Source organism: Notamacropus eugenii, chromosome 3 (genome assembly GCF_028372415.1).
Source record: "Notamacropus eugenii isolate mMacEug1 chromosome 3, mMacEug1.pri_v2, whole genome shotgun sequence".
NCBI lineage: Eukaryota > Metazoa > Chordata > Mammalia > Diprotodontia > Macropodidae > Notamacropus > Notamacropus eugenii.
This window is the reverse complement of record NC_092874.1, coordinates 202,091,528-202,107,161: the sequence shown is the minus strand read 5'-3', so window position 1 is coordinate 202,107,161 and position 15,634 is coordinate 202,091,528. Positions and strand designations below refer to the sequence as shown.

The following is a 15,634-nucleotide window of genomic DNA, read 5'->3' as shown; positions in this document are numbered from 1 at the left end:
GTTTATCTTATAACCTGCTACTTTACTGAAGCTATTAATTGCCTCAATTTGTTTCTTGGCTGATTTTCTAGGATTTTCAAAGTAAACCATTGTGTCATTGGCAAATAGGGATTTTTTTTCCCTTTTATGTGTATCTTTATACCTTTAATCTCTTGTCACTATTTAGCAAAGCACTTAATGAAGTATCTGAGACTTCACATGGAGGAAATTGAGAAATGTGGGTTTATTGATAATATAATTAAATGGATTTAGAAGTGATTTGATGGCTGTACTCAAAGAGTTGTTAATGATGCAGTGTTGACATAGCAAGGGGCCTCCAGTGAAACATCCCAAAGATCTGTTCCTTTTTATGAATTAATTCTATAAAAGCATAGATGGAATGCTTATCAGGTTTGTATATGACACACCACTGGGAGGGATAGCTAACACTGGATGACAGAGTCAGGATCCAAAAAGTTCTGTAGTATTGGGGTGACTCTAGAAGAGGAAATTCAAGAAGGATAATTTGTGCCCAAATTCAGACCCAGAAAATTAACCACATAAGTACAAAATAAGGAGGCATAGTTAGAAGTTTTCTGAAAAAAAATCTGAGTGTTTTGTGAACAGAATTCTCAGCCTAAGTCATTGGCCAAAAAACCTTCTATCAAACTTGAGTTGCTTGGAGCCAGGCAGAGGTGGCAGAACCTCTGTCCTCTGCCTGAATGTGACTTCATCTGGAGGACTATCAATAGTTCTGGATCTGTTTATAAGCAGAAGAATCTCCATTTGGAGGAGGAAAATCAGACTGGTGAATGACCCGGTGAAAACTTGATGTCATATGACATGTAATTGAAAGAATTAGTGCTGTTTTGTCTTGAGAAAAGAAGTATATGTGTGTTTGGATGTGGGGGGTAGGTGTGTGGATGTGTGTGGTGTGTGTTTGTGTGCATATGCAAGGGGAATGTGATTGTGGGGGGAGAGAGTATGTGAATACTGTATATGAGTGTGTGGTGTGCATGTGGGGGGTGGTATGAGTGACTAGGAAGATGATACTTGTCTTCATGAGGGATTAGATTTAGGTAATTCTGCCTCATCAGGAAGAATTGGGAGCAATAAGCAGATAAAAGAGTTAAGAGTTAAATTTAGGAAAATTGCTAATTAGAGCTGTCCAAACATAGGATCGGTTGCCTGGAGAACTGCTGGACTTCCCCTCATAGAAGGCATGTTGCATGTAGATCCTTTCCAGGTATGCGTTGGACTGAATAAATCACTTCCAAATTCTCTGATTCTTAGCGCAATATTTGAGTTGTCTGATGGATGATCAGCAGTGTCTCAGTTGCATGTTTAAGATGGACTTCCTCAAATGTTTATAGAATGCCCTTTGACCACCACAAAGATCCCAGACTATAGATGCCTACATTATGCTCCACCTTGCCAATCTGTGGCTTTATATGGTACTGTTGGATAGGTCCAGAATTAATTTGGGGGTAGTGAAACAGAATAATACTCAGAATATTAAAATATAAAATCTTTGGTTTATCCTCAGTTCATGAGGCTGTACTCTGTTTCTATTATCTTTTCTTTCTTTTTCATAATTCTCCTTGTGTCCATAGGACCCATTTTCTTATTGTACTGTGATCATACAGTTTATTGAATATAATGAAAATAAAGAGAAATATATCTCAAACTCCTATATGAAACTATCTGCTTCTTGCCACCTCCTAAACCTCTTCCTTCTTGGCCTCCCAGATATTTGGGAAGGGTAGAGGGAAATTGTTGAATCACCCACATCTGTAGCTCCTAGAAAGAAAAAAGGTGAAGGAATCTGTCTAAAACTATTTCTAAAATCTGCCTAAAAACCTTGTTTCTCAGGAAAGAAGGAATCAAAACAAGTCATTTGGTCCCTTTCCCTGTTGAAAGGCCATCAATTAAACAATCAACAAGCATTTATTAAACACCTACTATGTGCTAAGCACTATGCACTGTGGTAGGGCAGGAAATAGTCCCTGTTCTCTCCTAAATAATTTTCAGCAGTGGAAGATCTCCTGTTCAGAACAAACAAGCAAAAAGAAAAAAAAATGAAACCATGTGCCAACTTTGTACCACCTTCTTTAGTAATCAGCTTCAGTTCCATTTAACAAGCATTTATTAGGCACCTACTATATTCTAGGCAAAGTGATAGGGACTAGGCATTAAAGGAAAAAGGCAATTCTTGTCCTTAAAGAATTTGGAAAGAAATAACATATTAGTAAATATAGAATATGTACAAAGTAGATTCAAAGTAATTTCTGAAAAGGTATAACAGGGAAGAGGGAATATATACATACTATGTAGCACTTACTATTCGCCCGACACTGTGATAAGCATTTTAGAAGTATTATCTCATTTGATCCACATAACAACCCTGTGAGGTAGATAATTAATATCCCCATTCTACAGCTGAGGAAACTGAGACAGGTAACTTGACCAGGGTCATACAGCTAGTGAGTGTCTGAGATTGGATTTGAATACAGATCCTCCAGGCTTAGTGCTCTATCTACAATCTTACAGATTCACAGATGATTTGAACTTCTTTGTAGGGTATCAACATCTTCTAGTCCAAGGTAAGGTAACTGAAGCTTTGAAAGGTGAAACAAGTAATTTTGGGACAAATAAATAATAAGAGACTGAGCTTGAACTTGACTAAACCTTTATTTATTGATTTTAAAATACTATTTTATATTTACTTCTCCCTTCTCATTACTGTCAATTCCCAAACCCCAGTTCTCATCCTCTCTTATAAAAAAAGAGAAACAGTTAAACAAACAAAAACAAGTCTTGTGGAAGCCACAGATGACAGCATGCAGTATTCTATATCTGTAGCATACCACCTTTACATTGAGAAATATGTTACATCAGTAGACCTTGGAAATCAAGATTTGTTACTCCGTTCACCTGTGTTCTGAGGAGACTGGACAATTTTCAAAGGATGGAATCTCCATTCAGGGTAGGAGAGTGATCTCTGGAGGACCTTGCTCAACTGATGTATGAGTCTTTACTTGACAAATATTTTCTTATAAGAATGTGGTATGTTGCTTACACTTCAAGGATCTGTAATTTCTTTGGTACTCTCTCTATGAATGCTAGTCACAACCCCCCATTCCTTAATAGAGTTGGCCTAGGATAGTCACTGAGGAGCCAAATTTCCTCACCCTACAGCAAATCTGATAGCAAGTCTCTTCAACCTCAGTCAAGCTGGTCCCAAGACAACAATGCACAGTCTGTCTTGGGGCAAGTGCTAGAGCTGGTATGCTTGTAGCATAGTCATGATAAAGCATCGGAGTAGCATCTCCTTTATTGAATGGGGAAATATCGCAGCAGTAATTGAACTTAGGGTTCATAGGGTATGTCAATATATCCATGCATTATGGTATATGAATGAACCTGAAGGATCATAGATTTGGAGCTGGGAGAGAGTTTGGAGATGATAGTCTGTCCATAAGCATTTATTAAAGAACTCACTATATGTCAGGCACTATGTTAAGTGAAAGAAATGCAAAAACATGATCCTTTTTCTCAAGCTCACATTCTAATAAGGGAAACAACAATGAAATAATCATGTACATACAAAACACACATGTATATGTATACATACATATGTATATGTTGTGTAGATGGAAATAATCTCAGAGAAAAGGACTAGGGAGGGGAACGGAACTGGGAAAGATCTGTAAAAAGTAGGGTTTGAACTGAGTCTTAAAGGAAACCAGATAAGGTAGAAGACAGAGGTGAGAAAAGAGAATATACCAGGCGTGTGTGCAGTCACTATAAAGACCCAGAAACAGGAGATCAAGTAAGTGAGGAACAGGGAGTTACGCTAGTATATATGCATCTTAAAGTGCATAGTGGGAAAGAAAGCATAAGAAAACTGGAAAGGTAGGAAGGATGTAGGATATGAAGAACTTTCAATATAAACTCAGGGTTTTATATCAGATTCTGGAGGTAACAGAAAATTTTGAGTATGGGAGTGATGTGGTCTGACCTACACTTTAGGAATAATCACTTTGGCAGCTGAGTGGAGGATGAATAATCAGAGTGGGGAGAGTCTTGGATCAGGGAGACGGAAGATTAGCCCATCTGAATAATGTAAGCAAGAGGTGATGAGGGCCTATATGGGGGTGCTGTCTGTGTGAGGATGCACAGGAGAGATGTTTTGAAGATAAAAATGACAAGATTTGGCAACAGATTCGATCTGTGGGGGGAATGGAAATGAGAAATCAAGAGTGATACTTCAATCATAAGCCTGAGTGGCAGGGAAGTCACCTGGTATCCTTGAGAGTAACAGGAAAATGGGAAAGATCAGAGGGTTTGGAGAAAGAGATGATGAGTTCTATTTGTCGACTTTGTTAAATTCTGGAGTTTGTCATGTTTATGGCACATCCTTTTTAAGATGTCCATGAGGCAGTGGATGATATGGGCCTCCAGCTCAGGAGAGTTACTACGGCTGGGTATATGTATCAGAGAATCATCTTCATAAGGATGATAATTGAAATTCAAGGATCTGATGAGGTAACCAAGTGAAATAATATATAAAAAAGAAGAGAATGGCATTATAGGATTATAAAATCATAGGGTTTTTTTTTATTAGAAGGGACTTTGGAGATCATCTAGTCCAACTCTTTCATTTTACACATGGGGAAACTGAAGCCCAGAGAGGTGAAGTGACCTTGCCCAAACTTGGGTCCTTTGATTATATATCTTCTTCTGTTGTACCCAGAAAATTCCCTAACTTGATTTCTCTCTTCCCTCTCCTGCCACAGGAAATGTTGAAGGATGAGGTGCGCACACTTACCTACAGAAACTCCATGTACCACAATAAGCACGTGTTTAAGGACAAGGTGGTCCTGGATGTTGGGAGTGGCACGGGCATCCTTTCTATGTTTGCTGCTAAAGCAGGGGCCAAGAAGGTGTATGGGGTAAGGACATCACTTCTTTCTTGCTTTGGGCCTTTTAGAAAATGGGCCCCAGATACGGTCTCTCTTCTCCAATCTAACCGCATTTGATCTCCAATTTAACTTTGTCAATCCCCACTCCCACCCCCAACAAACAAACAAGCAAACACAAAAATAGACCTTGGTGCTTCATTCCTTCAACATACACCCTAGAGGAAGTGAGAAAGCCAGCTATAAGTTCTGAGCTGCAGGAAAGGTTAGGAGGGACCATCGCCCAACTAGTGACAGACTCCTATAGGAATAATTGCTCATATTTCTGTAGCATCTTAAGGTCAGCAACTGAGTGGTACAGTGGAGAGAACTCTGGATTCAGTCAAAGGTCCCGTTCAGATCTTGGATCTGCTACTCGCTAATTGTGTGACCTTGAGCAAATTGCTTCACTTCTTGGGGCTTGGAGGGTTTCCTCATCTGAAATATAAAGGGATCAGACAAGAGGACCTCTTCCAGTCCTGTGAGATGTAAAATAATATAATAAATATGTTAAATATAACATTTATATTTTATAATGTAAATAAATTAACATCATATATTTACATTTATTTATTGTTTACATATAGTTTATACATCTCACCTCAGACACTTGACACTCACTAGCTGTGTGACCTTGGGCAAGTCACTTAACCCCAACTGCCTCATCCTGGGTCATCTCCAGTCATCCTGAGGAATATCTGGTCATTGGATTCAGATGGCTCTGGAGGAGAAGTGAGGCTGGTGACCTGCATGGCCCTCCCTCAGTCAAAACAAAGTTAAGTGCAAGTCATGTCATTATTTCTCTGATGGCATGGTCTTCTTTGGCAACGAAGGACATAGAAAAAATATACATTATGTGTAAATATACTTATATATTTAAAATTTGATATAATATAAAATTAAATATAAATAGATATAATAAAATAAATCTTATGAAATGTGAAATCTAAATCTTGTGAGGTATGAAACAATGTAATACTAATAACAGCAGCTAGAATTTATATAGGGCTTTAAGATTTTCAAGCTTGTATCTCTCAATTGATCTTAACTCTGTGAGTTAGGTACTACCAATATCCCCATTTTATGGTTGAGGAAACTGAGGCTGAGAGAAATTCAGTGACTTGCTTAAGGTAACACGGCTAGTTTAGTGTCTGAGGCAGGATCTGAATTCAGATCTGACTTTTGGTCCAGTGCTCTACCTCCTATACCACCTAGTTTTCTATGAAAAGATATTTAATATGACTACATGTGAATAACCTATATCACATTGCTTGCCTTCTCAATGAGGGGATGGGGTGGGGGAGAATTTGGAACTCAGTTTTAAAAATGATTGTTGAAAATTGTTTTTACATGTAATTGGGGAAAAATAAGCTACCAAATGAAAAAGAAGAGATATTTGATAAAAGCTTCATTATCCTCATTCAATGGATGTAAAAACTAGGATTTAGAAAGGGAAAGTGAGTTGTCCAAGGAGCAGGGTTAATAAAAATGAATGTCAGAACCAAAATGGGAACTTAGGTTTCCTGACTCCAAGTCTAGTGTTCTCTCCAACACATCCTGCTGCTTTCCAGGATGATGGGTTTGCTCTGCAGGGCAGTTACGAAGTCAGGGCACTGATGTTCTCTTTCTTCCCTGGAAAATACTGACATTTATACACACCTCAAAGTGCTTTCACATCCATGATTTTACTGGATGCCCCCACAAACCTCCTGTGAATGAGGTCGGAGTAAATATTTGATCACATCATTCTTCTAATCCTTGCCCTCCATTTAAGTGGCTTCTCATTACCTACAGAAGAAGTATAATATATGATCTCATCACTTCTCTACTTAAAAAAAAAATCAATGACTTCCTATTACCTACTGAATGAATCTTAAATTTCTCATCCTGGCATTTAAGTGTCTCCTCACAAGCAGGTTCCAACCTAATTTTCCAGTCTTATTTCACCTTATATAGTCTATATTACCAAACTGATTTGCCATAATATAATAAAATAAATCTCGGGAAAAATGAATTCTCAATCTTGTGAGGTATGAAGTAATATAATGCTAATAAGAACAGCTAGCATTTATATACTGTTTTAAGATTTGCAAGGTGTTTTATGGATCTCTCAGGTGCTCACAACAATCCTGTGAGGTAGGTGCTATCATTATCCCCATTTTACAGATGAGGAAACTGAGGCTAAGAGAAATTCAGGGACGTGCCCATCACCCATTCTTGTCCTGATCTCTCCCATTTTGTACCATTGCTAACTGTCATCCTTTAGATTTGGAATGGATGACTCCCACAATAACTCTATGGTCCAAAGTCCCTCCCTTCCCTCAAGATCCTCTTCAGTTTCCATCTCCCCTCATGTAGCCTTCCCTAGCCCTCCCTCTCCTTCCAGAGGAAAGGATTTCTTCCTCAGACATCCCATCATGCTTTGCTTGACACTTACTTCACTTCTCTCCTCTTTGTGTCAGTTATTTGTGTACACATTCCCCATATTAGAACGTAAGCTCCTTGAGAAAAAGATCTATGCTGCATTTGTCTTTGTATCTTCAATGCCTTGCACAAGGGCAGTGCTTAAGAAGCATTTCTTGAATTGATTTGAGTGGAGATAGGGAAAATAATTGGTCCAAGGGCACTGGCTGGGTGAGTAGTATACAAGCTGCAGACCACTTTCCTTCCCCTTCCCTCCTTCCTTCCTTCTTGCCTGCCTGCCTCTTTCCCTTTCCTCTTTTTTCGAGAATATTGCAGAGACCTGCAGACTATGTAATGTTTATGCTGTTCCCACACTCAAGTAATTCGTATTCATATTTAAAACGCAAAAAGGTGAAAGGGATAAACATTTATATGGTAGCTACTGTGTTCCAGGCATTATGTTAAGTGCTTTTTATAAATGTTATGATCATCACAAAAATCCTGTAAGGATTCTTTATTTGAGGAAACTAAGGCCAAGGTTAAATGATTTGCCCAGGGTCACAAAACCAGTAAATATCTGAAGTTGGATTTGAGCTCAGGGCTCCTGACTCCATTGCCAGCACTCTATGCTCTGTGCCACTAGCTGGCTTTATAGAGTAGAAGTGAAGGAAATAGGGCTCAAGGAATGTTTCTCCACTCCCGGCACTTGTGAGAGAGATAACTTAAGTGTTCTTGTATTTTTTCTTAAAACAAAAAGAAACATAGAAGGGTTTCAGTGTGATAATAAAGAATAAAAAAGCTTTCAAGAGGCAGAGGGGAATCCTGACCTGTGTCGGGAAAGTGAAGGCTGGAAAAGTGTGAAAAGGGAAGAAGGAACACTGCATATTGGTGGCTAAGTAAAGCATATGAGACTTCCTGAAGAAGAAGAGGCTGGGTCCTCTGAAAAGACAACAGCTGCTTGTCCTCTAGGGAAAGGTGTTGCTCTCAGGGGAGAGACCATCAAGCCATGGGAAGAGAAGAAGAGATATATATTTATGACTAATGACTTCCTAGTGAGGTATACTGATTTGTCAGCCTGATGAAAAACAAGAGAGGTCTTTTCTCTTCCACGGGGACGTTTATCCAGAACAAGAGGAAAAGCCTTCCAAGACTTCTCAAATCTACCAATTTCTGCTAGTTTGCATGGGCATGGATTATGCTACCAAAAGCAATTTAGAAAGCAGTGCTAAGGAGATGAGGCCTTGGGGGAGAAACTGAAGATCCCAGGACCATAGGTGATGTTTTCAGTAATTCTACTGATTTAAGGAAAGTGCTATAGAAGAGAAAGGCAAGATTTGGGAAGATGGTTAAAAGGATGGTATTTGAAAAATAGGATTTATATTTCAGGAATACAGCTTAAAATATAGAAATGACCAACTCCCAGTCACAGATGGAGCATGTCTAACAAGGGCTGGTAAGAATGGATGCATCTGAGGTCTTGCATATCTTTAGATGTTAAACCAAAAAAGTACTGGGGAAGGAGAAAAATGCCAACGTATGCTTCAAGCTAGACTACATAGAGAGCAGCTGTGATCAATCAACCCATCAACAAACATTTATTAAGTGCCTATGCTGTATCAACATCATCTGGAGATACAAAGACAAAAAGGAAACAGATGCTATCCTCAGGCTGCTTACATTCTATCAAAGCAGGAGGAATAGAAACATGAAATTTACAGGAGATGAAATCTAAGACAGGATGTCTATAGAAAATTACCCAAAATATGATTTACAAAAAGGAATCAGAGATCCCAATGCAAGGGGGCAAATTTGTCATATATACATTGAAATTTGGTGGTATAGAACTTGTGATTGTAATATAACTCTAGAAGGGTATACCTGTGTAAAAGAAATGGCCTATGTAAAAATAATAACACTGTATATTAAGATGATATATTCATTTAAGGAAAGCTAGTAATCAGAGTAGGGGGTACATTGTAGGGAGTATTTGGTAATAATAATAATAGAGGTAGAAACAAAAATGAAATCGTAATTGGAATGTATTATAGTCCCCCTGGATAGAAGGAGAAAATGCATGAAAAATTTGGGAAATAGATGGATGGAAGAATCTGTAGCTATTCTCTCTTGCTTTTTCCCTCTTTCTTTTTCTTTGTCTCTCTGTCTCTGTTTCTCTCTCATTCTTTCCCAAAAGAAGAACAAAGAATAATTGACTGCCTTGACTTAGTAATAATTTCATCCACCAAAAGATGGAAGAATCTAAGAATGGAAATTCTATTCCATACCTATTTGTCATCAACAAAAAGAAACTAGATGCCAGGGTAGAAATGACAGAATACTTGATGAGAAGTGATAACTTCAACTTAGAACTTGTGATGGTGGAGAGGAAAGTTAGGCACAGTCTGATACACCCTAGATTTTAGGAAAGCAGATATCAAAGTATTCAGAAGAATGGTAGGTAGTTTCCTACATCCTTCATTTCTTGATGTCCTTAATGTCAGTCCAAGATAGAGGAACCTCTCAAAAATAAAATTCTGAAGACACAAAGAAACATTTCCAGTGAAGAGGAAAGAATTGTTTTTTTTTTTTTTTTAAAAAGACTTATATGGATGCCCAAGAACCTCAGATAAACCTATATTTTACAAAAATATATACAGAGGATAGAAATAAGGGCTGTAATGGAGTAATGAAGCAGTGGAGGCTGAGCAGAAAAGCCTGGCATTGTTCTATGTGAATGTTATCAGGAACACAACTGCTCAGAATGAACTCGTGTGGGCAAGGAAAAGTTAAGGATAACAAAAGGGGTGGTTTTTGTTTGCTTGTTGTTGCTCATAAGCTATATAAGTGGAAAGAGAGGGGTCAAAAGGAAGAATAAGACTGCTGCTTAGGGTGGGTGGGATAATGATATCGGACAATTAGTGGAAGACAGAGGGACTTATCTCTAACTTTGCTTCTGTTATCCTATGTCAAATCAGAATTCTCTTTGGACTGAAACTGACAGTCCAAAGCATCACCCCTCCCTTGTACTTACACCAGATTCATTTGGATCTTGCTGCTTGGAAAGAACTCAGAAGAGATCATCTCATCCAACCTTCCCAACCAAAATAGCTAATTGGTATTTGAAATATAAGATAGGCAGAGGAATAGAGAGATAGGCAGAGGAAGAGAATAAGATAGGCAGAGAAAGATAACCCTAGTTATTCTCTCAGTGAGTTTAAGTCATTTGACTCAGCATGCTGAAAAATTGGTGATTATAATTGCTGAGTCACTGTCAATGATTTTTGACAAAAATCATGGAGTATTGGAGCTATGCTGAACAACTGGGGAAGGACAAATGTCTTCATTTTGAAGATGGTGAGGAGAATGAAAATATATGTCAGTGAGCTTGATTTTGAGTCCTGGAAAGAGTAAAGAAAACATTATTAAAGAGGTAGTTAGTGAACATCTAAAAAAGGAGAGTCATAATGAATCAACATTGTTCATCAAAAATTGGCATGTCAAACTAGCCTCCCCTTCTCTCTTCTTCCTTCCTTCCTTCCTTCCTTCCTTCCTTCCTTCCTTCCTTCCTTCCTTCCTTCCTTCTCTCTCTTTCTTTCTTTCTTTCTTTCTTTCTTTCTTTCTTTCTTTCTTTCTTTCTTTCTTTCTTTCTTTCTTTCTTTCTCTCTCTCTCTCTCTCTCTTCTTCTTTCTTTCTTTCTTTCTTTCTTTCTTTCTTTCTTTCTTTCTTTCTTTCTTTCTTTCTTTCTGTCTTTCTTTCTTTCTTTCTTTCCCAAAGGTCTAGTAAGGTAAAGACAGCAGATATAGATTACCTAGATTTAGTAAGAATTTGGCAAGTCTCTTGTGCTATTCTTTTGGGCAAAATGAAGGAAGAGACCTGAGGGTGACATGGGTCTATTTGGTCAGACCCAAAGAACAGTCAGTCATTCATAATTCAAAATCAACTTGGAAAGAGATTTCTTATGGAATGCCTCAAGAACTTGGCCTTTGTGCTGTCTAACATTTTTATCAATGACTTGCAAAAGGCATAGATGTCACACTTATCAGATTTAAAGATGACACATAACTGAGAGGGATTACTAATATGTTGGATAATAGAGTCACAAGCTAAAAAGATCTTGGCACACTTTACTTTTGGGCTAAGTCCAAGAAAATAAAATTTCATAGGGCTAAGTGTAAAGTCTTGTACTTGAGTTAAAAAAATCTGTTTCACAAGTATAAAATGGAGGCGGTGTGATCAGACCACTTCTGGAGTATTGTCTTCAGTCTTGGGCAACACATTTCAGGAAAGACATTGATAGGTTGGAGAGAATCCAGAGGCGAGTGACTTGGATGGTGAAAGAACTTGAGATCATTCCATATGGGGATCAGTTGAAAGAACTCTAAGGATGCTTAACCTGAAGGAGAAGAATTCCAATCAGTACAATCCAATCCAATCAATCCATAGCTAGTCACTATGTGCCAGGCATCTAGCAAAATGTTGGGGATGTAAAGTCAAAAGTGCAACACTTCTTTCCTCAAGGAGCTTCTATGGGGGAGATAACATGTACATATATAATAGTAATAATTATATACAGAATACATAGAAAATGAATGCAAGGTAGTTTGCAGAGGGGCAATACAATAGGTATTTATTAAGCACTACTATGTTTAAGGCACTGTGTTAGGAGAACACTGGGATTATGAGGTCCAAATGAAAAGTAGTCCCTACTCATGAGAAGTTTACACAGCTGCCTTCACATTTTGGGAGGACTGTTGCATTCCAAAGGGGACACTTGCTCTACTTTTTTCCAAAGGGCTGATCTGGAAGCAATGGGTAGAAGTTGCAAAGAGATAGTGATAGGCTTGTAAAGGAAAACTTCCCAATCAGAACTATGAAAAGTGGAAAGGGCAGCCTTAGGTATCAGCATGTCTAGATAGAGGACTCCTTCAGGGGGAATTTGTGTGAGGGATTACTTTTTAGGGACTGGTTGGACTTGATAGTATCTGGTCTGCCTTTTAACTGATCTCTGAGCTCCATGTCATGCTGTGATTCTCTAGTGGGAGATGGGAGGGAGAACATGAACAGGGGAAGCTGTGAAATGAGCCACCCTTAAAGAAACCCAACTAAATATGATGGAGCTGTTTGTCTGAAAAGCTATAATTAAAAAAAAGAGTGGAAGGGAAGCATATTGCTAAAAAAAAGCCACACAGAGCTGGAATAGCCTCACATAGCTGGAACACAATAGTGTAGGGGCTGTTCTACAGCTCTTTGGTTGGAGCTCCTAAGATAACTGTGCCCAAGTAAGGGCAGGAAGTGTGGGGTTTCACTGCTGAGTTCTTGGATACTCAGCACTCTAGAAGAGAGGAAGAGGAAAGGAGACAGAGATAGAGAATGAAAAAGGAACAGAAACAGATTGCGATACTGACTGAGATAGGGTGAAACCAAGTAGAAAAAAGACAAGCTAAAAGAGGCAGACATAAAGGAAGAGGAGAGAGAGAGAGAGAGAGAGAGAGAGAGAGAGAGAGAGAGAGAGAGAGAGAGAGAGAGAGAGAGAGAGAGGCAAAAGGAGACCAGAGAAAGAAACTCATAGAAGCTTTACAAATAATTTATTTAATGGTTCTCTCAAAGTGTGGTTAATAGAAAGCAGGGCATCCCTGAGACCTTTTCAGGGGATTCACAAGCTCAAAACTATTTTCATAATAATGTTAAACATTATTTGCTTTTTAAAATACTCCACCCATTTTCAACTTTCTGTGTGAAGCGAGATTTTCTTTGAATACTTCAACTCAAACAATGTATTACAACAGATCGAACGAAGAAGCAGTTATGAGAATCCAGCTGTCTTTTATTAAGCTAGACATTAAAGAGGTTTATAAAAATATGTAAAACAATGCCACTATTCTCACTAATTTTTTTTGATTTGGAAAATATGGCTATTTTTCATAAATGTTAGTTACTTTAACTTGTTATAGGTTTATTTGTTATTTTTTAATGAATTAATAAATAGATATTTTAAAAGATTATCACTTTTAATTTCTAATATGGGATATATTGAAAGCTATAACCAAGGATATGCTGGTAAATGTTTAATAACCAGCTTTCCAGAAAGATTTTTTGCACCACATACTTTTAATCTGCATTATTAACATGTTCTCCATCACTTTCTAGACCAGAGGGGTCAAACACTTTTACCACAATACCTAACCTACACCTGAGTGCAATTAAACTAGATATAAAATGTAACCGGATAATATTTAGCAATATAAATAAAAATACAATAGAACACGGATGATATTAATGTATGGTTATTTGTCAGTATTCAGCAGCAGGTATCCTTATTTATGGTTTAGTGGTGTGTTTCTACTTGAGTTTGACACCATTGATCTAGACAATCAATAAAATAATAAATTAAATCCTGATTTGTAGTTTTTATTGATATCTGATATATTTTACTGATAAATGCTCACACTAAAATTTAACAGTCAGTTCCAGCTTGTTTCAGCATACAACTAGATATAGCCTACATAAAAAAGCTCTTTGGGGTCCTTAGTAATTTACAAGAATGTAAAAGGGTCCTGAGACCATAAAGTTTGAGAACTTTTTATCTGGTTGAAAAGAAGGAAGAAAGAAGGAGGATAGGAAGGAGGAAGGGAAGAAGAAAGAATTTCAGAGCTAGAAGAGATCTCAGTGGAATCTAGTCCAACCAGTATTTGAAAAGAAATCTGTTCTACCACATCTCCAGCAAGGGGTCATTCAGTCTTCGCTTGAAGACCTTCAGTGAGAGGGAGTTCCTTGCTCCATTCCATTTTTGGGAAGTCCTTAAGTGAATTTTTTCTTAAATAAAGTCTAAATTTGTCTCTGTGACTTGTCCATTTTGCTCTTAGTTCTTCCTTCTCTGTGTCATCCATTGTCACTGTTATCCTTTAATCCCCCTTTTCCTAGTATAATTTAAGAGCAAAACAAAACACATTTTCTGCTGTCCTCAAGCTAGGATCTAGGCTCCATTTTTCTTGCAAGTCCTTACTGTACTTTTGCATTCATTTGAAGCTACTTGTCCTTCCTTCCATTTTCTGTACATTTTTTCTTAAAGTTAGTTAAGTTGGTTGATGAGTTCCCTATGCATTCACATTAGACATTCTATATACCTTCCCCCTTTCCTGTTAATCAGAATCTCTTCAGAGGTGAGATCATAAGGAAAAAGAAAGATCCACAGAATAAAATTAGAGAGGTGGAGAGAGCCAGAGACAGAGGGAGAGAGCCAGAGAGAGAAAGAGACAGAGACAGAAACAGAGAGAGACAGAGACACAGAGAGACAGAAAAAGACACAGAGAGTGACAGAGACAGAAATAGAGACAGTGACAGAGACAGAGACAGAGAGACAGATACAGAGAGATAGAGAAATAAAGACACAATGAGAAAGACAGAGACACAGAGAGAGAGATAGAACGACACAAACACTGAGACAGAGAGACAGACAGAGATAAAGACACAGAGAGGGATATAGAAAGATACAGAGACACAGAGTTGGAGATAAGTAAGAAAACAAGGAGAGAGATAGGCAAACAGAAATGGGGTAAGGGTGCAATGGGACAACATTGTAGAATGCAGAAGATTGGAGGGTTTTAAGGTCTTAGTTGCATTGGAATTTAGCAATGCTTCCATAACCCTGAACTGACCACAGTTAAGACCTAGACTATAGCTGTGGACCCAGGCCTTGAATGGGGTGTGATTCTGTTGCTCAGACTGTCAGCTGAACACAGAGCTGGGTGGTAGTGAGGGAATAGGGAATGAACCATCAGTATTATTAGAACCTGAGGCCATACACTGAAGGGAAAAGCGAGCAGGTAATCAGACTTACTTCCTACTCCTACTAGTAATGTGCTGTGGTGTTAGAGAAATCCCTTAAGCTACCCAGTCTCAGCTTCACTCCCTCATCTGTAAAATGAGGAGATGGTACAAGAAGAGCCATGAGCTCCCTCCCAGCTCTAACACTCTGCAGTTCATCTAACACCTCTCTCCTTTGTCCCACTCTCCTTTTAGATCGAATGCTCCAGTATTTCTGACTACTCAGAGAAAATTATCAAGGCCAACCACTTGGACAACAGTAAGGCAACTCAGACTATCCCCTGGAAACGTGGAAGCAGTGGGTGCCCCTGATTTGGTTCTGTCATTTACATGTAAATGATGGCCTTTCACCTTCAACTGGCTCTAGGGTATGGTGAGGTGGTCAAGCACCCAGTCCTCCCACTAAGTGGCAGTAGTCCTTCCCTGAGATGGTAGGTAAAGGACAATGGCCTTTTCAGACCTAGCTCTGG

General features: G+C 38.4%; 1 protein-coding gene across 1 annotated transcript in view; it reads left to right on the top strand.

Moving 5' to 3' along the window:
• PRMT8 (protein arginine methyltransferase 8) overlaps nucleotides 1-15,634 on the top strand; it is a 170,198-nt gene that overhangs the window by 71,812 nt on the left and 82,752 nt on the right. The window contains exons 3-4 of the mRNA XM_072650330.1: nucleotides 4,779-4,934; nucleotides 15,360-15,423. Of these exons, the coding sequence (XP_072506431.1) occupies nucleotides 4,779-4,934; nucleotides 15,360-15,423 (220 nt within the window). The remainder of the gene's footprint in view (nucleotides 1-4,778; nucleotides 4,935-15,359; nucleotides 15,424-15,634) is intronic.